The sequence below is a fragment of the Colletotrichum costaricense genome, assembly GCF_030867565.1.
Source record: "Colletotrichum costaricense strain IMI 309622 chromosome Unknown Scaffold_12.1, whole genome shotgun sequence".
NCBI classification, from domain to species: Eukaryota; Fungi; Ascomycota; class Sordariomycetes; order Glomerellales; family Glomerellaceae; genus Colletotrichum; species Colletotrichum costaricense.
The window spans coordinates 953,909-981,280 of record NW_026848241.1 but is presented as its reverse complement, the minus strand read 5'-3'; the positions used below and the strand labels follow the sequence as shown (position 1 = coordinate 981,280).

Below are 27,372 nucleotides of genomic sequence, written 5' to 3'. Positions count from 1 at the left end.
TCTGAACCGAAGCAGGAGATTGAACGATCATGTATACTCAATCACATCAAGACTAAGCTCCAGGCTTTCAAGATATTCGGCGCTTTCAGATTACAACAACAGGTAGTAGCATAATACTTTGAGCATTCTTCATGGCTTGGACCAATACTAGCAGTTTAAAGCTTATAAGGTGTACCGATAAGCTGGGTGTCGATGTCCAAGAAGGTGAACCCTATTCCCGTGCAGTCGCTCATCTCGATCTCCCCGCTCTCGTTTCGAGTTTTCCCATCGACAATAGAGCATCTGTAGGCATACGGTGGCACAGCAAAGGACCAGAGATCCTACGCAGACCGAGTGGCCCAAAACATAATCCGGACTATGACGTTCGTTAGTCAAGCTGTATTCAAACGATGGAGATTCGTTGTTGGCGACTTACGCATCCTTCTGCAGGTAAATGAACGTGGCTGGAAAGGCAGATGTGTTTGCTAGGCCAATCAACAACCCAACTCCGGTAGCACGAACATAGTGAGGAGCCAAATTGTTGGATAGCCAGCCCTTGCTTCGTCAGCAGCGTGTTCACTTGAGCAACGAAGAGCTTTGTGACTCACCATGATCATCGCACTTCCAGGGAAGACTCCCGTTGCAATGAGAAACGTACCCCCATAGCGAACATTGCTTGACTTTGAGGCAAGAATCATGACATACCCACACAAAGCTACCATGCTTCCAACAGCCATGACAGGACCTCGTGCCTTGATTTTGTCCGAAAGAGCAGACGTGGCGAGCACGACAAGAAAAGCGGCGATGTTGGGCGGAACTGTGAGAAGCTGGATCTGAGTGGTGCTGCGATATCCGAGGCCCTGGATGATCGATGGTAGAAAAAGCGAGAAGCTCTGCGAATTGAATGACGCATGTTAATCACTGATCTACGTCTAATGACATAGCGAACATAGGGAATCGGACATACGTAAAGGGGAATAAGAAGGAATATCCATGCCAGAGTACAAAAATATGTCTGCGGCGCGAGCACAGCCATCCTCACCCAGTGCCAGCTGAAGTGCTCATCATTGACGTCTTCAACGTCAGTAGCACCATGTGAGTCTTCTCTTAATCTTCTCATGGCCTGTGTACGTTCATCCGTTGTGAGGAACTTCGCATCCGCTGGCGTGCTTGGCATAAAGAAGAAGCAGGTTACACCGAAGACGGTTGTAATTGCACCCTCCACTATTGGGCGTTAGAGTTCTACTTCACCATCAGGTCTAACGTGGTTGGAATAAGACTTACCAAAGAAGATCCAAGGCCACCGGTTATAGCCACCATGTCGTATCGTTGCTAAACCTGTGGCGAGCAGCCCTCCAAAAGCGCCAGATAAGGGTGCTGCGCAGTAAAATAGGCCGATGCGATACAGCATCTGATGTCGACGATAGAACATTGCCAGGTACACAACGATACCTCCAAGTAGGCCGCCCTCGAAGAGTCCAAGAAGCAATCGACAGATCACAAGACCTGCGAAGGATTTTGTGAAGCCAAGAAACGTGCTTACGATGCCCCAGCAAGTGATGAGAGTTGGCAGATAGACGCCGGCTCGGACTTTCTTCACAATCCAGTTGCTCGGAACATCGACGAGGATGTACGGGATGTAGAAGACCAGCAATGCAACATTGAACTTCGTGCCAGTTACCATATCGAGGTCCTCCAATAGGCCGTCGATCTTGGCATTCCCAATGTTACTTCTGTCGATAAACGCGAAAAGCCTGGGTAAAATCAGTTAGCTTCTGGCACTGTATGGGTTCCAATCCAGGCTAGAGTCTTACCAAATGCCGAAAAGCCAAGGAATGATGTGAACGTCAAACTTGCGATCGAGACGTTTGCTTAAAGTAGGGTCTATTTCGTAGTGGACCTGGAAATGACGGATGCTCTCCACATGGCTCTCTTCGGGCTTGCTATCCTCGAAGGCATGATGGGTCTCGGGACCATGGTCAACGGCTGTCCCACGTTCTTTGGACTTGAAAAACATTTTGAGCCCTCAATCCAAGCCGAAGACGGAAGTAAGATTGTTGGGTAGCGTCGGGTCAAACAAAGTTTTGAAGATGATATGTTCAGGAGAGCATGCTAGCTATTCAGACATGAAGCTCGACGGTCCAGTCATAGCAGCAACATGGGCAACACGTTCGGGGCATTTATCATTTCCAAGAACGCTAGGCATCTCTCACTCGCACACCCGACTATGACCAGAGACGCTAAATCTCCCCCACAAAGCTTATCCGATGGGTGAGCACTTCGTCACCACCCCATGGGATTGATGTGCGGGGAAAGCCAGGGTTGACATTCGAATAGCCATCTCGAAAGATTGAGAAACCGAAGGAACTTCTACGTTATGTCACTAAACGAACCGCTATAGGCCACGTAGCTTGCTTATCGAGATTCAGGTTGGGGAACGTTACCCGGCACAGTATAGCGTTGTCGACGGCATCTCATCAGATCAGCCGGCTGGCCACAATAGGGAAACCGTAAATCAAATGGCGATACCTGCAGGTAGGCAGTTTGAGAAGAGCGACGGATGACAATCAACAGTTTTTGTCTAATGTCTGAGAATAATGTAATGTATCACCACGTCTTTTCAGAGTAGAGTGATCGATGTTCACAGCAATGAATCCTTCAAAGCCCGTCATGGCTTAACTCCTAGTTCCTCGAAAATGGCCTCATTATGCTCGCCTAGCTCAGGTACTCTTTCCATTCTTGATGCCTCTACCGAAGCAAAACCAGGGGGGATGAGTGCAGGAATCGTGCCGCCTGGTGTCTCGACGTCGGTCCACCTGCCTCTCGCTCGCAGTTGTGGGTGTTCCCATACGCCTTGCATGTCATTGACATTGGCATTGGCAATAGACGCAGAATCCAGCTTTTTCAGAACCTCTTCAGCCGAGAACTTTGCGAACTGCTTAGATATGATTTCCTTCAGCTCATCTCGGTTCTTGACGCGAAGCGTGTTGCTCACGAAGCGCGGGTCTTTGGCCAACGCTTCATCGCCCAGGACAGCCCGGCAAAGATTGGCCCATTCCCTCTCGTTCTGCACACCTAGCATGACAGAGCCGCCGCCGCCAGTCTCAAAAGGACCGTAGGGATATATGGAGGCATGAGCTGCCCCAGACCGAGCGAGACCGGGAGCCCCGTTGTAAGTGTAGTACAGTGGGAAGTTCATCCACTCAACCATGCTTTCGAGCATGGAAATATCTATCCGAGTGCCTTTGCCCGTCTTGCCACGCTTGATCACTGCGGCCAGAATGTTGGCATAGGCATACATACCGGCAGAGATGTCAGCAATGGAGATGCCTGCTTTCGCTAGATCCGGGCCGTTCCCTGTGACGGAGAGAAAGCCTGCTTCGCTCTGCACGAGAAGATCGTAGGCTTTCTTGTCTCTATACGGCCCATCCGAACCGTATCCTGAGATGTCACAGACAATCAGAGACGGATGGGTATCTTTCAGGGTGTTATAACCAAGGCCTAATCTTTCGGTGGCGCCAGGTGCCAGGTTTTGAACCAAGACGTCTGATTTGGCAAGGAGCTTCTTCAGCACCTCAAAGTCTTTTGGTTTCTTCAGGTCTAAAGCCAAACTCTCCTTTGAGCGGTTTGCCCAGACAAAGTGGGAGGCCATACCGTTGACGCGAGTGTCATAAGCCCTAGCAAAATCGCCAACTCCGGGTCGCTCGATTTTGATGACTCGAGCACCCATGTCCGCCAGCTGACGGGTGCAGAATGGCGCAGCAATGGCATGTTCAAGGCTGACGACAGTGACACCCTCCAAAGGCAGTGGGTCTCTCTTCAGTTTGAGAGATGAAGAAGTTACCATAGGTCGATGCTGCGATCCAGTGTGTGTGGAGGGTGTCTGTGAAGAGATGTAGTTGAGACATCGTGAACTCTGCTTTGGTGTTGTGAATGGCCTTGACAACGTAGTGCCGTTCGGGAATCGAGAGGCTAATACCGAGAAAACAGCCCGGGGTGAAGACATGGTAGACAAGGGTACACGAGAGAGAACGGTTGATGTGGAAGTCGGCGATTAAAGTTTCTGATGATCTAATGAGATTGCCGGTGGTGGAAACTTGGCTTCAATCTCGAAGTTTCAATCATAACATGATATGGAGACTCAACGGCTTTTTAGCACTTCCATACGATGGCATGAATGTAATCATCACTCCGTACTGGCCTCGGCTCGAATTCTTGGAGATGCGCAACCAGATCATGGGGTAGTCAAAGCGTACGTAGCGCTGGTGCGTGCAGCGTCGGTTTCTTCAACCCAAGTCGGCTTTATGCAACCCCAGCCCAAGCGTCGATCACTTCTTAGTGTCGTCATTTTCTAGCTCGCCTGGAAGACAGTAGCCGGGCTTCGGGTCTATTTGCCGGACTTGAGCTAACCTTTAGTTGCCTTCATGCTTCGATGTTCATGAATCGGCCTGGATGAGAAGACAATAATACCTTGAGCGCTGATCATACGTGCTCTCTTCAACCACACAGAGCTCTGCAGATTCTCACTTAATCTTCATCAATCATCATTATGCCAGCCTCTTTGTCACGAAATCTTTGGCGCATTGCGCGACCAGCCGTCAAGACCGCGGGAAGCCTTCGCCGGGCACCGATAACCTCAAGACATGGCTTGGCAGCATTCTCAACATCCTCATCAAGGAGGATCATGGAAACCACGGGGTTTACCGAGAATCAATTGACTGTTCGAGAGGCAGTCAGGCAAGTCTGCTCAGAGTTTCCCAACACCTATTGGCAAGAACACGATCAGAACGAGCAAGACCCCAAAGAGTTTCACGCTGCTCTCGCAAAGGACGGCTGGCTTGGCATTGCCTTGCCTGAGTCCCTCGGCGGCTCTGGCCTAGGCATCTCTGAAGCGACAATGATGATGCAGACCATCACCGAGTCAGGTGCCGGCATGGCTGGTGCGCAGTCCATTCATGCCAACGTCTATGCTACACAACCGCTGGCCAAATTCGGTACTCAGGTGCAGCTCGAGAGTACGATCCCCAAGATCATTTCCGGGCAGTGGCGCACGTGTTTCGGGGTCACAGAGCCTAACTCTGGCCTCGATACTTTGCGCCTGGCCACAACAGCAAAGAAGCAGACCGATGGATCGTACCTCGTCACTGGCCAGAAAATCTGGATTACATGCGCTCAGGTAGCATCCAAGATGATTCTGCTTGCGCGCACGAAAGCCTACGAGGACTGCAAGAAGCCGAGCGAGGGTCTATCGCTCTTCTGCATCGATATTGACAAATCACAATCTGGCCTAGACATGCGAAAGATCAAGAAGATGGGGGGCCGCGCCGTCGATGCCAACGAAGTATTCTTTGACAACTACCATATCCCCGCGAGCTCACTCATTGGCCAAGAAGGCCAGGGTTTCAAAATCATACTCCACGGAATGAACGCTGAAAGGTGTCTTCTCGCCGGCGAGGCTCTCGGCCTAGGCTATGCAGCGCTCACAAAGGCCTCAGAGTACGCGCGTGATCGCGTTGTTTTCAAGAGGCCAATTGGGCAGAATCAGGCCATCGCGCATCCCCTGGCGGATGCATACATGAAGTTAGAGGCGGCGAAGCTTGCGACATATCACGCCGCTCGGCTATACGATGCCAGCAAGGAGGACTCTTCTGTTCGTCAAGACCAGGTTGGAGTTGCGGCTAATAGCGCAAAGTACATGGCTGCTGAAGCGGCTTTCACGGCATGCGAAAGGGCGGTGCTTACACACGGAGGTATGGGCTATGCCGCAGAGTATGATGTCGAGAGGTATCTACGTGAAATCTTTGTCCCAAGGATCGCGCCTGTATCTCGCGAGATGATTTTGTCGTACATTAGTGAGAAGGTCTTGCAACTTCCTCGCAGCTATTAGAGTAGAACAGAGTATAGGTACATGAAATAATTGAACATTTATCCACCACAAGGGAGGCACTCAAGGAGCGCAATCTGCATAATACTGTAGAGGGCATTTCTCCCTTCTCAGAACGTCAAGTTCGTGCGCTAGATTTATCGAAAGACTTGTTAGCTAAGGTAATCTGAGCACCGGGTGTTTGGTATATACTTGGGAATGAAGACGTCTTGATCAATTACACTCACCGCCGCTTTTCCCTCTTAGCTGTAAGTCGGAGCACCCCCATTCGGCCACCCCCCCCATTCGGCCACCCCATTAAAAGTAGGTCCAGGCACATCGCTACTAACTATAGTTAATTAATTAACTACCTTCTACTATTACTATAATATAGTTATTACTTTTACTAAGTAATTCGATTTTTATAGTTCGATTAGGACTAATTAAATACTTACTAACGTCTTTTTAAGCCCTTTTTATATTTTTAATATTAATAAACTTAGTATTTAGGTCTATTTAAATACTCTTTTTTTTTTTAAAAGCTATATACTTAACTTTAGCTTTTAGAACTCGAACTTATTATTAAAATAAAGTTAATAAAAAGGACTTCTTACTAAAAGCTTTTTTAATTTTATAAAAAAGTAGACGTTAAGTATAGTAATTAGGCCTAAGCTCTATAAATAGCTTTAGTTATTTATAAAAATCGCTAGCTTTTTTAAGAGTTAACTAGTTAATAATAAATACTATAAAGGTCTAATTAACGACTTTAGTAATATTAATAGTTATTTACTTAATATTAGTAATATTATTTAATAATATAATTAGGCTAAATAATACTATAAAATTATTAAAAAGTATAACTATATTAAGTAACTATAGGCTAGTTATTTTTTAACTATTTTATATATTATCCCTTATTAAATTAAGTAAACGAGCTATAATATAATAAGCTAAGAAGTATTATTTTTTAATAATAATAGAATTATTAATTATATCCTCTTTATTAAGCTCCTTTTTATAGTAAGTTTTAATAAGATTAAAAATAGTTATATTTAATAACTAAAGGATATAAGAGGTATATAGTAGTAAGAATAATAAGTAAACGTTATTAATATAATATTCTTATATAAATTTTATTATTATATAACTCCTATATTTATTTAGAATTAATAATTAAGGCTCTAGCTATAGGTTAAGTCCTTTAGTTAGGGGGGGCTTAGTTTATAATAAAAAAGCTACTCTTAACTATATAAGGGTAGTTTAATTTATAGTTTATTTATTATTTATTATTATAAATTCTTAACTATTAAGATTTTTAAAATTAAGGGGGAATTATTATTATTAAACCGACTTTTTTTTATAAATTAGTAATAGTTTAATAACTTTATTATTAATAAAAATATATTTAATAATAAAGATTTAGGAACGCGATCTAAGCTCTTTTTTTTAAGAATTAATAGGGACGTATAACGAATTAATACGGATATATAGCTCTTAGGGACGTATAATATTCTCTACCTCTAATTAGTTTAAAAAAATAGTACTTCCTTATAAAAGCGGTAAGGGTAACTATATTAATATAGCTATTCTTATTATCCTCTCTAATCTAAGCTCTAGTTTAAGATTTTTAAAAATAAGAATACTATTATAACCTACGTACTCGTTTAGAACCGCTATATTACCTATTTAAAATTTATAAATTTTAAATAAGTTAATAATCTAAGCTTTTATAAATCTTAAATAAGTAAGGCTTTTTCTTACTATATACTTAAGATATATAAAAAGTAAATTATAGTAACGTCTACTTAACTACCTCTTTTAACGTAATTATAATAATTTATTATTATTATAAACTACTTCTTATTAGCTCCGTTTTTTTTAAATACTAAGCTATATTAGCCGTTTATTTATATAATTCCCTATTATCCTCCCCTTATTAAAAATACTAAACTAGCTCCTTATTTATTACTAAAATAAGTTTAATATTTAGCTTTAATTTAGCTAACTTATCTTTTTTATAAGCCTAGCTAGTATTAACTTATTTTTATTCCTAAGTAAGTAGCCTCGCTTTTTATTACTTATACCTTAGTTACTATAAATAGTATAAGCTTAACTAGCTAACTAACCTTTTTTAAGTAATATTAATTATAATAGAATAGGTTATACTTTATTTTTTAACTTATTATAAAAGGATATAGTAATTTTAGGGTTAAAGATTTAGTAATATAGATTTAAAAAAGACGTTTTTTAAAGATATTACTAAGGGTATACTTCTTACTTATTAAAAATAGCTAAATTTAATATTTTAAAATAGATCTTATAATAGTATAAAATACTTAGCTTAATCGAAATAGTATAGTCTAAACTATAGGATCCGAGGAGGTTTAGGAATAGTTTTTTATTAAATAGTATTACCTTTTTTATAAGCCGGCCTTATATTTTAATTAAAATAAGATATTTTAAGGAAAGTATTATTTAAAGTTTACCTAGGTATTTAAAACGAGTACTTATATACTCCTAGCTTATAAATACCTCGTTTTTTATATAGGCTTAGTAAAAGCGTAGCTCCTAATTACTAATTATATCCTATATAATATTAATAAGCTAATATAAATAACTAAGACTATTTAAAAAATAACCCTTAATATTATTATTACTTAACTTAGTACTAAAAGTAATATAAGTACTAAAGTTTTAATATTTTTAAATAAAATAACGGGCCTACTATATTCTTAAAAATAAGTATATTACGTAGAGGTATTAGAGGATTAGGTATTAGTTATTAAACTCTTTATAGAGCTTAATCTAAGCTTTTTTAAAAATATGCTCCGTTTTAATAAAAATAATAAGCTTTTATATAATTAATACCCCGTAATAAGTATATAAAATAGCTTAATTTACTATTATATTAATATAAGCGTAGTTTTTTTTACTAAGCTCGGCTATTACTTACGTAATTAATTAATAATTATTATTATTAGACCTATTATTATTATTATTATAACTAGGGTCCTTAATCTACTTCTATTTAGCCTTAAGTATAATATTAAAATTAATATAGTAGATATAAAGTTATTATTAGACTTTAGGAAACTACTTATTAAGTATAGTTTTTATTTATTTATTATAGTTAGTAATAATAATAGAAGGCTAGCGGATTAAGTATTATTTAATTAGTTAACGGATGCTTATTAAAAAGAACTAAAACCTTTTTAATCTCTTATTATTAATAAGATTAAATATTATATTATAAATAGACTTAAGATAGGTCTACTTAGTAGCTTAGAAAAGAGGGAGCTTAAAGCGATTAGTATTATATATATTATTAAAGTTAATTATTTTAAAGAACCGCTTTTATATTTAAAAATAGTAAGGAAAAGTCTAAATAAGCCTAACTAAGTAATTAGGCTTATTAGCCGCTTACTTAACGATATATAGGATCCCTTATTTATTAAATAGCTTAATTAACGCTACTATTAGCGAGTATTTAACTAGTTTTTCTTAGTTTATATAAGCCTTAGTATTATAAATATTTTACTAAGTAAATAAGGATTCTAAGAACTACTTTTAGATAATAGCGCGTATATTATATACTTAAATCCTAACCCGTTAGCTTATAATTTTAATAATATCCTTAATTAGTTAAGTAAGTTTATAATAAAAAGGGTATATAAATATTTTAAAACTAGGCTTATAGTTATATTAGCTATATTAGGGATCTTTATATTATTATAATAATTACTATTCCTCGACCTTAGCCTTAGTAATTAACTTCTATTTATAGCTATATTTTTAGGATCTTTGTTATTTTAAACCTATACTACGGCTAGGCTTAAAATATTTATATTAGTCGTATTAAAATATATACTAAATATTCTTCTTATTTTACTTATATTTATAATATTTTATAATACTAAAGCTATTAGCCTTAGTAAAAGTATTAACTTGATTAAAAAGAGTATTTATTATTAGCTCTAGGTTGCTAAGAATTAATAGGTTTAGGGTTTTGTTTAAGGGAGGGGAGGACGATTTATTATTTTAAGTACGATAAGAAGCTACGGTTTAAAAAAACGATAGACTTAAAAGAGGGTTTTATTATAGAAATAAATAGGGTAATAGGTTCGTTTAAGAACCTTATGTTTCTTATTATAGACGGCTTTATTTATATTATTAAATAAAGCTAGTTATTAACCTTTTATTAGTCTTAATAACTTATATAATAAGTTAAAGAATATTATTAAACTATTTTATTATAGGCTAGGTTAGTTATTAAGATTTATTATAAAAAGGAGAAGGACTAGGCTCTAGCGATATTCGGGGGAGAGTAATATACTAAGTAGTTTATATTTTTTTTAAAAAACGGCGTATAAAGTAGAGTATAAGCTATCGAGACTCTTTATTAAAAGGGGGGGGGCTGTGTATTAATAAGAATTAGAGAATAGTAAAAGGCTAAAGAATATTAGTTTTATTAAGGAATTTCTAATTAAAATAGAGGGTTAGTTCTATTTTAATATATCGGTACGGATAATAAGATAGTAGTTACGTTTCTTATAATAGCTCGGGTAAAATATCGTTTATTAAGTTATTATATATATAAGGATTGCTAACTTTATAAAACTAATTAATATTAGTATAGCTTTTATTTAAAATAAAAATAATAGTATATTATTATTATTAGAGTGTTAGCGTTTTATAAAACGGCTTTGATTATTTAGGCTATTAAATTAAGCTCGGTAACGTAAGCTTGGTATATAAGCTATTAAAGGAGCTATTATATAATATATAGATTAGTATAGCCTTAAGGAAAAGAGGACGTAAGATGCGTTAATTATAGTTTCGTAATAAAGCTCTTTTAAAATATAATTATGTAAAAGAGATTATAAAAAGGGATAGGTACTTTAAGAAAAAGTAGTAAAATTTAAGTATATTAATAATAAATTTTTAGACTAATTAGAAGTAGAGAATATTATGCGTCCCTAAGAGCTATGCGTCCGTATTAATTCGTTATATGTCTTTATTAATTCCCTTTTTTTTATATTACGTTAGTCTTAGCTATGCTTAAAATTAGCTTATTAAATCCCTTATTTTTAAAAATACTAATCTTATTTATATTATATTTATTAACCTATTTAATATCCTTAATTTTTAGTATATTAAGTAATCGGAATTAGGGCCTAATTATTTTAATAAATACTCTATTAATACGTTTTAAATTTATAAAACGACTTTTTTAAACCTTAATAAATAGGTTCTATTTTAAAAAAATATCTATCTATCTCTTTTTAAAAGGATAATTATTTTCTTAAGCTTATAATACTTATTTAATAAATTCTTTAATTTATTTATAAGTTAGTATAACTTTTAGAGTATACTAAATACGAACTTATTTAATTAGCTTATTTTTTTATTAGGGAGGAAGCTTTTATTAGTTTATAAAAGTAATTACCTTAGCTTATTAACCTCGTTAATAATTCTAAAATATACTCTTTAAAATCCCGAACTTAATTAAGGCCTTCTTAATTAAAGTACTATTTTTAATTACCTCGAGCGCTTAAATAATTTTATTTTTAATATATAATATTATAGTATAATAAAGAATATATATACTAAAAAGAAATTCGTTTAGACGATAATTATAATTATTATAGTAGTTTATAGATTGAGGGTAGGATTTTAATTGGGGTAGCTAGGAGGGATTTTTGGGGTGGCCGAATGGGGGGGGTGGCCGAATGGGGGTGTTCCGACTTAGTGCTCCTGGTTCTCGGTCAGCTCGGTCAACATCGGAGACATCGGTCAAGGAGACCCATTCGGTGAGGAGGTCCACGGAAGAAGAAGCCGAGACGTCAAAGCGTTGCCTGTGGAAAAAAACAGTGCAATTGAACCGGCACTGTACGGAGAGGCTGGTTGCGCAAAGATATTATCCATGTTGTTCCCGTCGCAGGCCTAGAGCACCACCTATCTGCGCCTTAATACCTGATATTCGAGGGACGTCTGGAGGCAGTTCTGATGTCCTGCTCATAGTATCTACTGCGGCATGCCAAGCACCAGTGCCTACAATGCCGACAGAGGGTTCGAAGAAACCGCGCGCGAAGCACGCGTGTAGGGAGTGCAACTCGCGACGCATCCGCTGCAATGTCACCGAGCGCCACCCTTGTTCGAACTGCGAGACTGCGCAGGCGACTTGCGAAGTCATCCCGTCGCGAAGAGGCCGGTGAGTCTCTCCTGTTCTTCTCCACACCGATATCTCCGAGTCGGCAAATACTAACTTGGCCGGTCTAGGTATCTACGGAAGTCCAAGAGGCAGAAGCAGACGGAAGAGGCCGCGTCGGCGACCCCAGAGCCCGCTGCCCCGGCCGTGTCGTCCGCGCTCACCGCTGATGTCGCCGCGACGCTTGCTTCTATGAGTACCGTGTCTCCGTCGCATGGACTTCCGAGCTCCTCTGGAATATCGCAGACTCCTTTTCACGCCGATACGCCTGCTTCGTGCCATTCCTCTGGGACTACGGGCGGTAGCCGGTTCTTTGGAGAGTCTAATTTCATCACTCTTGTTCCTGGAGCATCAGGGCCCGGCAATGAGGCTGCGACTAGTGATGGGGTGTTGAAGGGTCGTCTCACCTTTCCAGTGCCGCAGACGCCGCAATCTCATGACCTGGCTACTTCACCTGCCAGTGTGCCTTCCATGAGCTCTGCGACAGAGCGATATCTTCGGGATGAGGGAGCGCTCACCTTCCCCGACATGCAGAGCTGTCTTCCAGCTTTACATGCTTACTTCACTTGGTTCCACCCTTGCTTTCCCATTCTTGACCGTGCCGATATCGCCAGGCGGCTTGTGACGATGGATATTTCACCGCTTTTGTTGCAAGCAATGCTTTTCATCGGTTCGACCTACTGCGACGAGGCAACAATTCTTGGCATGGGGTTCAAAGATCGGTCTGAGGCTAAGAATCTGACATACTCTCGCGCGCGTGTTTTGTTTCATGCCAACTGGGAGAAAGACGAGTTTACTCTTATTCAGTCACTGTTTCTATGCAGCTTCTGGAGGGGTGGACCGACGGATTGGAGAGACGTGAGGTACTGGCTAGGGGCCGTGTTAACCCTCGCGCAGACTCATGGCCTTCATCGCTCGTAAGTCCTTCTGAGTTCTGTTGACTTTTCCATGAGCTTGACTGAACATGTGCACAGAACTCGATTCATCACGAAGGATCCACATTTCGCTCGGATGAGACGCAGAGTCTGGTGGTCAATCTACGTAAGTCTCTAGTCCCTGTTTGATCATGACTTCTTATCTCGTCGTGCGTCCTGTAGCTCGTTACTCACATACAATAGGTCCGTGAACGGCAAGCGGCTGTGTCACTGGGACTACCTTGTCGCATCCGCGATGAGGATTGTGACATTGAGCCGCTGACTTCGACTGATCTAGAGGATGATGCTGACGAACAGCGAGCAACTGGGTTTGGTGCACCGAAATCAGAGCATATTCATTATGCTATCAAGATGATTGACATCGCTCGTCTTCGTGAGTCTAAATTCTTCATGCCGAAACCAACTCTGGGTACCAGCTTGACTGACCCATCTATAGTCGGGAGAATCATGGACACCCACTTTGCGCCTGGTCGGGGACCACCAGCACCAACGGAAGTTCGTGAATTGAAGCAACAGCTCGAGGATTGGAAGCAAAGTCTACCAGATGAGATGCGTAGAGGCCCTGATGATGGGCAGTCTTCAGTCTTGACCTGCCTAATCCACCTTGCCTACAAGTAAGTTGAACCCAGTCTTTTCAGTGCTGTACTGAATAAGCAAGTATCGTTCCATGACAAAGGCTAACATGTGTCTAACTAAGCCATCTCCGTATTCTTGTGCACCGAAACGGATGGCTGCGGAATAGAGACCAGGAGGATAAGAGCGCAGCTCTCGCCGCCGCCTGTCGCATCAGTCGCATCGCCGAAGACATGCTCGCACAAAAGACCTTGCAATACGGCCAAATGCACCTGTGAGAACCCCAACGCTACGGACAATTTGATGCCTCGACTAACTCTTCTAGACTTACTAGCCTCTTTGCCGCTTTTTGCATACATGCAATTGATATCAAGTCTGCGGATGGCATCAGTCGCCGATTAGCCGAACATAGAGCCCAGATGTGTCTTCTTGGCCTCAAAGAAGTTCAAAAGTACTGGCGTATCAACAACAATGTGCTTGACCTCTTCCTGCAATACCTCGACGAATCAATAGCGAAGAGACTTAACGGCGACAGCACTGAATCTGCACCGTCCAGCGCACTACCCAGCTCTGTCACGGGTCTGGAGCCGTTCAACGACGCAGGCACGAGCCCCCCGGTAACTCTACTACAAGATGCTCTTCAGCAAGCCAGACCCGACGCAATGGAAGATCAATACTTCAGTCTCATGCGCACAAATTGGGAAGGCGAAGATGCCCTAGAAGATCTCGGGCTATTCCTGGATCCTCAACTTTACGCCAATGGGCCAATGCAGGTAGAGGGGCTGAACTTCCTGCAGCGTTGCTTGTAAAGACGACAGAGAAAGCAGCAGTCTCTCTATGAAGTCTAAGGCCTGTAACGGGAGGTGAATTCGCCAGGGAAGAAGATCCCTCGAAGCCCGGCATAAGTCGCCGTGGAAAGGACAGGCTAAATTCTCACTCAGCATCATTTCGGCTTCTTCTGCCGAGCACAGTCACTTTCCGGCTTGTTGCAATCGAACTCTAAGAAGCCGACAGCATATAGCCGGGCGGCGCGGCAACCCCACTGACGGACGCCTGCTCGGACCATTCCTCATGCGGCGAAGTAGAGGGCTTGGGGATCTTCTGGCCAGCAACTGCATCCGCCTTAACATTCTGGAGCTCTTTAATTGCCAGCTCGATGCAATACTTTGCTCTCAGAGTCTTCGACAAAAGGCACGTGCTGGAAACATTTAACAAACAAAAGCTCCAGCTGTCCGCGAGTCCTGAGTCATCATTTGTACACACTAAAGATCCTCCAAGTCTCAACTCACTGCGTTCACAATGGTGTCCCTGGTTCATCAAGTACGACCGGCCCTGCGTCAATGCACCGCTCGTTCACAGCGATCCATCGCAACCAATGCAACAGATGCAGCCTCTAAGCTTCTTGACACATTTTCTGGTAAGGATGTCGTCCGCAAGCAATTATTCGACTCGAATCAACTTCAACGCCTCAGCTTGACCCTCAACCGGAAAGAGCTGCACCCTGGCGTTGATGTTTCTTCAGAAGCACCCGCTCAAGGCACGCCCCTGCCCCCGGGCTACCACCTTGTTTACTTCACCCCCACTGGCGTCGAGAGCGAACTCGGAATGGACGGCACGGATAAGACTTTCAACGCGCCGGCACACGTTTACGCGGCGGATGTGGGCTGGGGGGAAGATGCAATTTGTTGAGGGAACCTCTCTCAAGGTTGGAGAGGTAGTTGAAGAGCGGACGAGACTAGTCGGAGCGACGCCGAAGAAAAGCAAAAGCGGAGATGAGATGGTTTTGGTAGATGTCGAGAAGGAATTTCATGGGCGCGATGGACTAGTTGTCAAAGACCAGAGGTAAGTCCTGGACATTGCATTCCCATGCACAGGTTGCGAGACTAATGTATGCTCAGATCGTGGATATTTCGGCCAGAAGTCGACTTGTCGCTGGCCACGAAAACAGCACCACCGCGTAGTGAAAGACCACCTGCTTTCGGACCTTCTACCATCACCGACCAACCGAGTGCAGAAGGAAGCATAATTCGTCACTTCCGATGGTCACCTGTTGGCCTCTTCAGGTTTTCTGCCCTGACCTTCAATGGTCATATGATCCACTACAACGAGCCCTGGACGAAGGACATCGAGCGCCATCCCGAGGTTGTGGTTCATGGGCCTTTGAATCTGATTAACATGCTGGATTATTGGAGAGACGTGTACGGCAAGGACGGCAGGGAAGCACGGCAGGTTACCTATCGAGCTATGTCTCCTCTCTACGCCGGCGACAAGTACACGCTTCGAACAGCTGTTGCGGAGAATGACAAGAGGAACGAGTTGTTCATCGAAAAGGGCAATGTTGTTTGCATGAAAGGAGAGATCATTGGCAGCTGATTGGGACCCGAACACTGCCGTTTGATTCATTGCTTCAAGGCAGTACCTTCGATCGGTGTCTCAATGTTATAGTAATTACACATGTAGCTGCGAGCTCAATTTTACGACCTCCTCATTGTCTCACCCCAGACTTCAAGACTCGAGCCATAAAGATGTATCCCGACACCAAAAACGAGCCAAGCATCCAGACCAGAGACCCAAGCCATCCATCCAAGTTTATCATCTTGAACAATCGTTAGTCAAATCTCTCAGACAAAACGCTTGGCTCAAAATCGGTAGACTCACAGGCACACTGGTTCCTCCGCTCTTGCGGACCCATGGAAACGCTCGGTCGATGACTCTACGCTCATACTGACTGCATGCCACACTGATATCTTTTGTCGATGGTTGGACACCAGAATCAGCCTTTTCTTTGAGGGCGAGTATGTGAGATAGTGCGTCGGCGCAATCATGGAGAGCTTGATTGCCTCCCATCCCCCTAGCATGGCACGTCGTGTCAGTACAACGGGATGGCTTGTCTGTAACAGAGTCCAACGAACCTATTAGGCTGCATTGCATGCATTGCATCCCCAATCAGCCAGATTCGAGGGTGTCCTTCGTCGCCAGTTGCTCGTTTGACGTTGTTCCGCCACGTTTTGGCAAGTCTGTTGCTTGCTCGCATGCGTGCTACAGTAACGAGGTCTCTGCTCTTGCCGTCGAAACCTGTCGTCAACATCGTTCGACTACACACTAATGAGTCAGGGATAGCCGGCTGAGGAACATGCTGTTGGCTCACTATTCGGGTGCCCAGTCTCGGGTTGCATCGAGACATATCCCCAAGGGATCTTCCACCTTGTTCCAGTCATCGGTCGGCATTTTGTCCCTGGGAATCAAAACGCCCCAGTAATAGGAGGCATTCCTTGTGCTATATCTAGCGCCATTTCCAGCTTTCTGAGTCGCCTCGTCCGCAGCGGGTAGGAACACTAAGAGCTAGAATGTCAGCTTTCGGCGTGTATCTTGTTGTACCATGGCGTGATAATCGATCAGATTTGACTTACACGCGTAGAACATGGACACACCACCTGCAAATACCATGAGTGGACTTTCGGTCAAACGCTTAGGCAGCTTCTCCGTCCAATCCTCGGGCAGAGGGCCTTTGCTGAGAACCATGGCATGGCTGTCAATTGGCACAATATTCCGAGCTCCCACTTGCTTGTTGATCTGTAGATGCCCTCATCAGCAAATCGTCCAAGTCTCTAGGACGACTATTTCCAATCTTGCATAATCTTACCCTTGACCCGCTTCCATCTGCTCCAACAAGAATATCGCAAGTATCAGTAGTGCCGTCGGCGAAATGAACCCTCACATTTTCTTGTCCATCGTTGCTTTGGAAAACTTCATACCCCTCAAATGCTTTTTCGAACCGGATGATGCCCCTTTCCTGCAAGGGAGCAACTAGGATATCCCGAAGCACGACGCGATTGATAGCGGAAGACGCACTATATGATGGAATCTTGCCCAAGTCAAGCACAGTCTGGAATCTCGTATTCATCAAGGTCGGTGCAGTGAGACCTGTGGAAGACATTTGACTGAATTGCGACTTGATGGCCGCAATGTCTGTCAGTTTCAGGCAAGCATTGAAACCTGTCATGGCGCTGTCGCCCAATCGTATCTGGAATCCCTCTCTTTTGGCATCTTCAGCGTCACGTTCGTAGACGGTCACATTAATGCCGTGGTTGACGAGACCGTTTGCGAGGAGTGAGCCAGCGAGACCGCCACCTGCGATGATTACTTTGAAGGGCGCAGTCATGATGAGAAGTAGTTGATTGTCAATTCCCAGAATGATTCAACATGTAGTGACTGGGAGGCTGTAATGATGACCTTTTCGTGGATTAAATCATCTTGAAGCACTCCAAGGTAAGCATCCTCTTGCCCGGTCCTTTAGCAATTTGATGTCAGCAACTTGTGAGTAGAACCTCTTGCACGTGAGTTGAGTTTCGGTAAACGAACACGGCATTGCGTACGGCTTGTCTACTTGATTCCATAATCACTGAGAAGAAGTCATTGTGATGTCTCATGCCGCCAAGGCAAGTCCCCCTCCCCCACCGTCGGATGTCATGCCAACTCCACACGGGTCCGTGAAATGGTACGTGGCCGCCTTCCGACTGGCTCGGTGTTCGGTGCCCGCAGCTCTCCGATGCGTCGCTTGAATAAGGTTACATGTCACAGGGCAAAACCAAACCACAATGGTCGGCCCGTTCCTATTGAGTTGCCAAACAGAACCAAAATGGACTTTCTCGCCTAGAAACTTGCTGGTTAGCCTAACCGAGTCCAACCTTCGATCATCAGGTTAGTTCAGAAAAGCGGTTTTGCGAGACCGAACTCGAGCTCTTCCACTGTTGATGAGGTCTGAGCATGGACCATGGCAGTTGCGGCGGCGGTGTTTACCCGATACGGCTTGATCGCACTATGATTTCGTCGCCCAAAGATGTCAGTCACTTAGAACGTACATACTCCATGTGCTGCCTCCCCCACCTGTTCCGAAAGATGAAACTTACCCCTCATCATGGAGAGCCCAGATCACTTTCTTGGGTTGAGATAGCCACCGGATCTGGTTCGTCGCGAACTGGGCAGCAGATCCATCGTAAGGTCGGCCGTTCAGATTGGCTCGCCCCGCGATGGTGAGGATCGCCACATCTGGGGTTGGCTCAATGCTCTTGATAATGCCCTCATAACCACCCAAATGTCCGTTCCAGAACACAGTCTGCCCGGGCCCGATAAGGAAGTTGTAGGCTAGTTGTCCGCCATCGTAGTGCGAAAACACGTTGTTCTTCCTGTCGCTGATGTACTCTGCAAAGGATTTCATTCCGTCGTCCATCTGTTCGAGCGGCATGTCTTCTTTGTTGCGCAAGAGGCCGTATTTCATCCCCATTGTAATGTCAAGGGTACAAGTATACGGTGTAGCCTCGCCTTTGTAGACTGTTCCAGTGTCAATCTCCTCTGGAATATCATGATGTCCACTTCCAGGCATCAGAGCATGTAAAGAAGGCCAAACGTGAACAGACATGACAGCTCGAGAGTGATTCGGTCTAGCTGGCATTCCGGGCGGACCATCAGCGATAGGTATTTCGCCGTCTGCCGCAGATTTACGGTCGTTCTTGGTGAACAATGGAATACGCTCTCCGCCCGCGACGGGGAAGAGCTGAAATTCGTTGACGCCCGCATCTCGGAGAAGGTTAATCGCCTCGCCGTTTGCGATAACCACAGCACCGGTCTTCTTCGCTATCTTATCCGCACCAGGCAGGCTATGGCTACTGTTTAGCCTTACACAAGCATAATCCAGAGAGAGCCTAATTGACCTACTGATCGAAATGGGCATGAGATATGAAGATATAATCTGCTTCAATCACATCATTGATATCAAGATGCTTCGGTAGCACAGAGGGCCTCTCCAACCATGTATCTAGAAACAAGACCAGACCGTTGGCTCGCAGTCGAAAGGTCGTGGCGCCTAGGTTGCCGTCGATGGAGTCAGTTCACGTACTTCTATTGACTCGGTAGAGTGCTGCTATGTTATAGACTGACCGAACCATTCGATAGTCGGCGGATCCATCGTTTCCACGCAACTGATGGAAAGGATGTAAGTATCCCAACGCAGACTGGGCGGCTTTTGCGGGAGAGCTCAAGGTATGGGAGTTGTAAAAATGGGGTAGAGGTTCCGATCTAAAGTACGGATAGGAATCACAGTCTAGAAATATGAGATCGAAGGCGTCCGAAGTAGCATAGATGCCTAAAGTGGTAAGGTGGGAACGCTTTGCTTAGCTTATGTGTGGATGGATCATCGCATGTGCGTCAAGTCGGACTTTAATCGTCTCCGAGAACGAGACTTTGTGTCCATGCTCGGCGTTGTCCCGCGGAGCGTAAGACCCAGATTAACCATCTTGATTTCATTGTGGCTCTTGATTATTAAGACTCTCAGTGACGACGGTGCCGAGTTGCAGGTGATCATGCCTTTGAATTGGATCTCTTGCTACCCTGCACGTGCCTGCATGTCAAACTTGTGCGGTTCTTGTCGTCCTGACAAATTGAGTTGGCGTCAATCTTAGGCAACTGAATCATAACACATCATCCAATGAGTAGTTCTTCAGTACGGCAGAAGAAACGTAAACTCACTTCAATATGCCGAAACAATTTATCACCCAGGGTGGTTTCGTGACATGTCAGATATTTTACCTAAGATCGGGCGTTTGTCCCGAAAAGGACAGCCAGAGAGCTAAAAAGAGGCTGAATTTCCAAGCTGTGGCATGTATTTGTGAGAAACCTTATTACTCGATCACTGCTCTGTATGTAAGATGGTAACTGAACAGCAACTCAACGATGTGCAGAAACAAGCTGATGTCGCCTGTTGTGACTTCTGCTCAGGGCGCTGCTGGCTATGTCGAGAGTCATGCAGAACACTGTGCTGGTAGTGGCTTATATTCCTGGCGGCTTCGAAAAGGGCTTCCATCCATCTTTACTTCTATTATTGCCCAGCAAAATGTCGTTGTCAGTGAGACTTTCCAACAGCACCTTACGCATCGCTCCGACTCCAGCCGAACTCAATGCTACACGGCTGCCGTCATAGTATCGCCATCGGATGACTCCAAGCCCGAGGACGTGTAAACCCACTACCAGCAGTATCGTCATTGACATTTGATACGCGTCCGCTCACCATCTCGCTGAATAATAACTCCCAAAGTTGGACAAATAACTCGACAAGGGTTTCCGAGCCCTGGTCAGATGAATGCCCATATGTGCATATTATGTTGCGTCTTAGTCGACATCAGAAAGAGATTCGAGCCATTGGAGGTCACAGGCATAAGCTGTTTCCAGCGAGAAAGGGACCAGATAATTTGCTAGCCGAGAAGCCGAATCAGCTCTCAATTATAGGGAATTTTCAAACGATCGAGTAAATGTTCAACAGCTTGCTATTGGGAACGTGTCAAATAATAGCCGACGGTATGTCTCCCGCAGAATTCGACCACCGAAAGCTCAAGTGATATTGGAACAAAATATTCAGTAATCTGCTCGGTATCTTGAATCCGGTGCGGGTCCCGTGTCTAACAAGTTTTGTCGATAACACTGCCACCTTGTTAGCTCGATCGAACCGAATATCCTCGCAGTCTGCTTTGCTTGCAACTTACCATTGCTGAGTTTGACACTTTCCATTGACGGGATTAGGATACTGTCCTGATTTTGGATCGCATGAGACAGTTTTGCCGCCAGTGCAAGTGGCGCCCAAAAAGTTCCCCCATTGCGCGAAAGTAGCAGAGTAATCGCCACCCATCGCATTCCAGCCGCGCCAGATATCGAAAGCACCAGTGTATGTCTGAAGGCCATTGGCGCACGCACCTTGGCCTCCGCTCACGGGCGAATTTGGTTGCCAGCTCGCGCAGTCAGGTCCCATGATTGCAACGAGACCAAGGCTCGCCACGTTGTACGCATCGTCTGCATTCGGAGCGCATACAGACACCTGACAGTGAATTTGATTGCACCCTGAGCCTACGACAACCTGGCCGTAGAATAGGAAAAAGAAGAAGATAACGAGCCTAGCTACTTTCAGTCCAGTGGTGACGTGGAGCTGGGGATCGAGATACTTACTGTTTGAAGGCCATTGTGAGTAACGACTATTGGCTCTCACGCCTGAGGTCGCTTTTACAAGGGAGATGCGGAAGTTCAGGTTCTGAAAGATATCTTAAAGCCGTTGTTTGGAAACTCTGTGGTTCGTCTTCAGGTAGCACTCTTGCAGCCAGTCGACGAGGTAATAGAGAATGGGCGATGCTTTCGACTTGGAAAGCTAAGACTCCTGCTTATTGACACATCAGATATCGGAAAACCTGAAATAACGACAGTGCTGAAAGTTCCTTACAGACACGCAGTGTGATTCGCAAATGAGGATAGAACCGGGGGCCATTGGGGCCAGCCATGCCGACATTCCGTACTATAATGAGAGCAAAGGGCAGAAAATTTGCTGTTTGCCCATAATCTTTGTTATGTTGACCACTTACGGGCCCACGTGCTTGAAAATCCTCCTGCGATCATTTGCGGCAATGACTCAGTTCAGAAAACGTGCTGCGCGCCTGCTAGGTAAGGTAAATAACTCTGATATATTAAAAGCTTGTTCCGTCCCAAATCATATTTCCAAAAGATTATCACTGACCTTCGAGTGATCAAAGTGTCACCATGGGAATCTCCAAGCCCTCCACAGGTTCGCCTGCCCCATTATTGTTCCTAGGCGACACCAATGCCGTGCAAGCCAGCTTACACGTGGGATGATTTTCTGCCTACAATTATTGAAGCGCCTTGGTACTTCACGACTCAGAGTTGGTCGAGCCCTTTTGCGGAACCACAAAGGGGTTAATCAACTCTTGTCATAAGCAAGTCTATTACTATCTAAACACTCCAGGAACGCAACAAGAACTTATGGTATCACAGCATCGCCACATTCACTACCACAACAAACAATACGATGCGCAACTTAGCCTTCCTTCTTCTGGCGTCCAACGCCCATGCCATCCCTACCGCTCTTTGGACGCGTACTGATAAATGGGAGCAAACTACATGCTCCGACGCCAATGTCACCGACGCAAAGGTTCTGGCTAATGTCCGGTGGGCATCAGCTGACACAAATACTTCGTGGAAAGAAGCTGTTGCTGCATGGCAAGCCTATAAGCCAGGAACAACTTCAGCCCAGCTCAAGTTTCCAGCATTTATCAGCGACTTTTACGGCGGACCGGAGGGTTGGGATTGCCAAGATCCTGTCAACACACCATGCTCAACTACGGTTCAGTGTGCCGATACAAAGCACCCAGCAGGGTAAGTCCAGTCTGCGTCAATTCGAACTGGAAGTCTACCTGAGAAGGTTCTGACCTGATAACGTACGAAGATTCCTTCTCCTCAACTCCTTCTCCAAACTACACGATGTAAGACGCACCCAAAATTCCAATCTTGAACGATCTAGTCGGCTAACACGTTGACGGCAAGGTGTACCAAAAATACCACGAGGCACTTCAAGATGCGCAGTTGAGCATATCTGCCGCCATGGGAGATTTCACATCTACATTCGCACCTCAGCTGAAGGCAGATGATCAGTCGACTCTCATTAAGACTATACTGGATGTGATGGCATTTGGCATCGGCATGGCATCAGCCGGCTTGTGGAATATCGGTATGCCTAGCTGAACTCTTGTTGTGAAGAGTGAGCTAATATGATCTATCAAAGTCATCAAGGATGCCGCGATATTTGCGGGCAACAATTTCGGGTTCGCAAAAGACACGTTCAACAGCGCCATATCCGCCTCATTTGCTCTGGGAAAAGACAACACGAAATCGTAAGTTCTGTGTCATGCGGACTTTCAAAGGACAGTAAACTAATTGTCGCGGAATAGTGCCAAAGACTCTGCGAGCGTGCAAAATGATTTGACCTCTGCGATGGGCGCATTGTTCGACGTATGGAAGAAGACGCAAGAGGACTATTTGTCCGAGATCTTCTCCGGGTCGAATAGCACCACCATAGGCATGCTTGAGTCTTTTATCAGAGACGGCATGATGAACACGCTGCCGGTCGACATTAATCTCTCCGGCATGGTTAACGTGGTCGAGACCATCATGTTCGGACAGATGATTCCCATTGCGTGGCAAGTAGCGCCTGCTGCTTACACGCCTTTTGTGCTGTAAGTTGATCTTCCACCAAGGCATTGTTTGCCGCATCGCTGTTTCCGCACAGGTCGAACGAAAAGCATGGCTAACAGACATTGACCTATAGAAAAACCGGTGACGCGTGTTCCAACACCATGCCCAACACTCTGAACCCCTACATGACGCAAGAAACACATGATAAGGCTGGTGTATGCTGGAACGGCAATCAGTTCTACGTTTTGACCGTCGGTACCTACCGAGTCGACGTGCAAGCCGATACGCCTGGTCTCCCAGACTCTGACCCTCCCTTCCAGCTGATGGCGGGTGCCACCCACGACGTGCTCGACGGCAAGAATTGGGGTGGTATTACCTTGGAAGATATTGTCATCAGCTCATACGGCGGCTATTTGAACAACGGGAATCGAAATGGCTACACCGTCTCCCTGGACGATAGTGCCGGAGGCGTGGATCAGCTCATGTGGACCGGAGGCGTCCAGACACCCGGTTTCTTTTCCCTCCCTGTATGCACGAGTCTGTGGAATACACTGATGAACATCGCTGGAAGTCAGGTTGGGAAGGACAACTACCCATGCGGGGTGGTAGTCGAGAAGACGTACCCGGCTACATAATTAAAGTTGCAGGCAGGTGTCGCTCACTCTACATTATCATAATATTGCTTTGTATATAGTTCTTGTGTTAAATACACAACTGTAAATAAGAAGAATTGTTGCGAAATGTATCCGGGCCTTTTATGCCGTAAACTGCTGGATAAAATCAATACATCCGGATCCAGCCTTTCTCAAATTTCCGCTCTATTGAGAAACCGTTCACAAGTGGATATACACGGCAAGAGACCTAGTCTCTAGTCATTCTGTGATTATGTCTATGACAATGACAAGTCTTCAAATGCCAGCGACCAAACTATTCAAATTATTCTCTTCTCAGATAAAAATACATCGTATTATAGTCTTAGGACATCGTATTGCGAGATTTAACAGTACCTTGTTACAGTCTTTGCTACTCTTAACTATAATAGCCAAAGTTCCGCCAAGTATTGTGTCCCAAGTTTTATACATCTAGTGAAAGTCCACCAATCATCATCTCTCAGGGTAATACTTTATCCCCTTAAACAAAAAAGCTTTGTATAAGAAATCTCGCAACAGAACGTGACCCATTCGCGCTTACAAGTAGCTAGCCATGCCACCACAAATGTCAACAGACTCGTAGTTGAGGCCAAAGTTAACCGTCTCAGGGATGATTCGATAGTAAAAGTTGGCAGTGTGGTCAGTCTTGACGAAGCCAATGAGATCGTGAAGGCTGCAGCAGCTGGCACGGGTGTTCCAGTAGGTAGCAAGACGCTGGGAAATCTCAATTTGATGAGCGCGAGTGAGCTTGGATTGGAGACGGGTGGTGTAAGCGATCTTGAAGCCAGGGGCAGATGCACGCTTCTCCATGCGCTTGGTGATGGGCTCCTGCTCCTCATCGAAGGGAAGGTAGATGTGACCCTCGCCGTCGCCAAAGTCGTAGACGTCCAGATTCAGAGTGGTGTTGAGGAAGTTGAGACCGTGGACGCTGGCGACAGACTGAGGGGTACGCTCGTCAGAGTCATAGCGAGCGAGCAGGTGGGGGGTAGCGTCGGTTATTGATTGGAAGGTAGAGCCATCGGCGGCAAGCTCCCGGGTGAGGAAGTCGACGAGGGACTCAGTGCTGCCATCACGGGCGGAGATGGCACCGGATCTCTGCAGGATCAGGAAGATGCTTGCAACACCGGCGGCGATGGCGCTGGCAAGAGTGTCGCATTCACGCCCGTTGATACGTCTGCAAACGTACAGGGCAGTGAGGCCACCGGTGGTGGCATACACGGCGACCTCGCTGCTAGTGCCGATCTGCTCAATGACAGTTGAGAGAGTCGAGCACTCTGCACGGGCAGTCAGAGGAGAGACAGGACTCATGCCCACTTCACGAACCTCCAGAGCTGTGACATCGCTGACCACAGGATGAGCGATGGCGCTGCCCAGCAGAGATGCGAGAATTGGGAGAAAGAACATTCTGAAGTGATAAGATTGGAAGATAAAGGGATGATTTGAAAGCCTTGGCTTGGTAGAGTCTGTCTGAGTTGAGATTGTGACCCTTGGAGTAGGTAGGTCATTGCTTTTATAACTTTTTGATCAATTCATAGCAATACCAAAGTTCCGCCCGCATCGTATCAGCTCACAATATCAGCATCGAGAGAATCCTCCTCAGGTCTTGAGGTGTAAGTCCCACACTTCCAGGCAGTCACAGAAGATAACCTGCATGCTTACTAGTAACGGATAGTCCTGCAAGGGGCGGTTGAAGTTCTAGTTGCTCAAAGTCAGGAGATGATCCATGTTTCCCCGCCGAAAAGTAGTCGGGTGCTGCCGACTAGCCGCTGACCACATAGAGACCCGGTTTAACGTTGAATTGGCACACTTGACCATTCCAGAAAAATTGCCGATTTGCCGTACACTATACAACACCATGTTGACAGGTACAAGAATGAGTATTTCTCATAGCAAGATCTGGGAAGTTCTTTGAGAATGGCAAGCCTGCTTTCGGGCCCCGGGGACTCCTACGGCGATTAGAGAGTGCCGGAACCATGAAATTCGAGGAAGTCTTCGAGATGAGATCACTGCAGGTATCCCTGAGAACGCTCACGGTAGGATGTTAGATACATTGGTTAGACATGAATGCTTTGGTACGCTCCAACCGGCTCCATGCACCCAATAAGCCCTTGTCTTATGAAAGAACCAATTCAAGCTTATGATTGTGGTTCAAAGTCCATCGGGCCCTGAAGGGTGCCAATACGTTCCATCTCGGCACCAACACCGTCCACCAATACCAAAGCCATCTCGGCCATTGATCGTACTACAATCTGTCTCAGCCGATGGATGAGCTCCATGGTTTTACAGCTACCTTCTCAGCCTTTCTTCAGGGATTCGTCCAGTTCCAAACTCGAGTCCTGCAATGACCACAAAAAGAGGACAAAACAAGTGAACAGCTGACCAGCCCACAGAAACAATAGCCGTTGCTTGTCTGCTAAGTCTAGACCTTCGCGGTTACCTCGGATAAACAAGACCATCGACTCTACAAACCCAAGAAAGACCCATCCGACTAGCGATGAATCAGTCTGGTTGATGCAATGAGTGTTGCGAGTCGCGAGTGAACTAACTGATTTTCTTGAATCGCACGCCAGTTGTGCAGGCAACGTAGAGCAGGTAGAGCGTTGTGATGAGGCTTGTTAGAAAAAGCCCTGCTACACCATCAGTTGCCAGTCTTTGCTATATGCAGCAAACAACTTCTGACAGGTTTGGACTCACAATCGTCAGCTTCAGTTCGAGCGACCCACTCAAGATAGCGCCAAAATAGGCGCATGTCTACCATCGTGTGCAGGTACCGTAGGGATCTCTCCGCCGAAGGGAGTTTGCAGCCCTAAGGAAGTATCACTGCAGTTGATACCGAGAACCCCCGGACACTAAGTATTAAAAGTCTGACTGAGCTTCTTTCGATCGATGTACGCTGATCCTTCGGGCGAGTGCCCCGTTGCGGCATGAACCTGCCCCGCATGCCGATTAGCCGGGTGTGAGATCAGGTCCCGTTTTCTCAATATGACCGGAAGGATTTAAACCTGACAGGGACTTTCGACGCATTCCTTCCCGGTGGGCCAATACGAGACCCTCGATAATCTTGGCAGAGAATTTGACTCTAATCATCTAGCCTCATAGACTGCGGAGCTCTTCCTTACTATCAACATGATAAAGCCAGAT

The 27,372-nt window shown here is 44.8% G+C and overlaps 11 protein-coding genes across 11 annotated transcripts; 4 read left to right on the top strand and 7 right to left on the bottom strand.

Moving 5' to 3' along the window:
• Positions 1–155: 155 nt before the first annotated feature.
• On the bottom strand, positions 156–1,996 carry CCOS01_11282 (uncharacterized protein; the record flags this gene model as incomplete). Its single annotated transcript, XM_060459435.1, has 6 exons — positions 156–282; positions 416–534; positions 588–872; positions 947–1,203; positions 1,264–1,733; positions 1,794–1,996. The coding sequence occupies 6 exons, from the start codon at positions 1,994–1,996 to the stop codon at positions 156–158; spliced, it is 1,461 nt and encodes a 486-aa protein (XP_060310167.1).
• Positions 1,997–2,647: 651 nt separating this feature from the next.
• On the bottom strand, positions 2,648–3,826 carry CCOS01_11281 (CoA-transferase family III; the record flags this gene model as incomplete). Its single annotated transcript, XM_060459434.1, has 1 exon — positions 2,648–3,826. One exon carries the CDS (start codon positions 3,824–3,826, stop codon positions 2,648–2,650), a length of 1,179 nt encoding a protein of 392 aa, XP_060310166.1.
• A 702-nt stretch (positions 3,827–4,528) lies between these two features.
• Positions 4,529–5,866, top strand: CCOS01_11280 (acyl-CoA dehydrogenase domain-containing protein; the record flags this gene model as incomplete). The annotated part of the gene is made up of 1 exon (XM_060459433.1): positions 4,529–5,866. The coding sequence occupies one exon, from the start codon at positions 4,529–4,531 to the stop codon at positions 5,864–5,866; it is 1,338 nt and encodes a 445-aa protein (XP_060310165.1).
• Positions 5,867–11,898: 6,032 nt separating this feature from the next.
• Positions 11,899–14,367, top strand: CCOS01_11279 (uncharacterized protein; the record flags this gene model as incomplete). The annotated part of the gene is made up of 7 exons (XM_060459432.1): positions 11,899–12,053; positions 12,122–12,967; positions 13,025–13,091; positions 13,169–13,358; positions 13,422–13,599; positions 13,683–13,832; positions 13,884–14,367. 7 exons carry the CDS (start codon positions 11,899–11,901, stop codon positions 14,365–14,367), a joined length of 2,070 nt encoding a protein of 689 aa, XP_060310164.1.
• A 490-nt stretch (positions 14,368–14,857) lies between these two features.
• Positions 14,858–15,931, top strand: CCOS01_11278 (uncharacterized protein; the record flags this gene model as incomplete). The annotated part of the gene is made up of 3 exons (XM_060459431.1): positions 14,858–15,217; positions 15,264–15,400; positions 15,457–15,931. 3 exons carry the CDS (start codon positions 14,858–14,860, stop codon positions 15,929–15,931), a joined length of 972 nt encoding a protein of 323 aa, XP_060310163.1.
• A 101-nt stretch (positions 15,932–16,032) lies between these two features.
• CCOS01_11277 (uncharacterized protein) lies at positions 16,033–17,720 on the bottom strand (the record flags this gene model as incomplete). The annotated part of the gene is made up of 6 exons (XM_060459430.1): positions 16,033–16,154; positions 16,213–16,409; positions 16,471–16,653; positions 16,707–16,893; positions 16,969–17,131; positions 17,202–17,720. The coding sequence occupies 6 exons, from the start codon at positions 17,718–17,720 to the stop codon at positions 16,033–16,035; spliced, it is 1,371 nt and encodes a 456-aa protein (XP_060310162.1).
• A 545-nt stretch (positions 17,721–18,265) lies between these two features.
• Positions 18,266–19,523, bottom strand: CCOS01_11276 (uncharacterized protein; the record flags this gene model as incomplete). The annotated part of the gene is made up of 4 exons (XM_060459429.1): positions 18,266–18,377; positions 18,469–19,215; positions 19,274–19,421; positions 19,496–19,523. 4 exons carry the CDS (start codon positions 19,521–19,523, stop codon positions 18,266–18,268), a joined length of 1,035 nt encoding a protein of 344 aa, XP_060310161.1.
• Positions 19,524–21,009: 1,486 nt separating this feature from the next.
• Positions 21,010–21,564, bottom strand: CCOS01_11275 (uncharacterized protein; the record flags this gene model as incomplete). Its single annotated transcript, XM_060459428.1, has 3 exons — positions 21,010–21,031; positions 21,094–21,498; positions 21,551–21,564. 3 exons carry the CDS (start codon positions 21,562–21,564, stop codon positions 21,010–21,012), a joined length of 441 nt encoding a protein of 146 aa, XP_060310160.1.
• Positions 21,565–22,418: 854 nt separating this feature from the next.
• CCOS01_11274 (uncharacterized protein) lies at positions 22,419–24,216 on the top strand (the record flags this gene model as incomplete). Its single annotated transcript, XM_060459427.1, has 6 exons — positions 22,419–22,765; positions 22,836–22,872; positions 22,934–23,117; positions 23,172–23,280; positions 23,338–23,622; positions 23,715–24,216. 6 exons carry the CDS (start codon positions 22,419–22,421, stop codon positions 24,214–24,216), a joined length of 1,464 nt encoding a protein of 487 aa, XP_060310159.1.
• Positions 24,217–24,768: 552 nt separating this feature from the next.
• CCOS01_11273 (uncharacterized protein) lies at positions 24,769–25,635 on the bottom strand (the record flags this gene model as incomplete). Its single annotated transcript, XM_060459426.1, has 1 exon — positions 24,769–25,635. One exon carries the CDS (start codon positions 25,633–25,635, stop codon positions 24,769–24,771), a length of 867 nt encoding a protein of 288 aa, XP_060310158.1.
• Positions 25,636–26,525: 890 nt separating this feature from the next.
• On the bottom strand, positions 26,526–26,989 carry CCOS01_11272 (uncharacterized protein; the record flags this gene model as incomplete). Its single annotated transcript, XM_060459425.1, has 3 exons — positions 26,526–26,719; positions 26,778–26,858; positions 26,926–26,989. 3 exons carry the CDS (start codon positions 26,987–26,989, stop codon positions 26,526–26,528), a joined length of 339 nt encoding a protein of 112 aa, XP_060310157.1.
• Between the last annotated feature and the right edge of the window lie 383 nt (positions 26,990–27,372).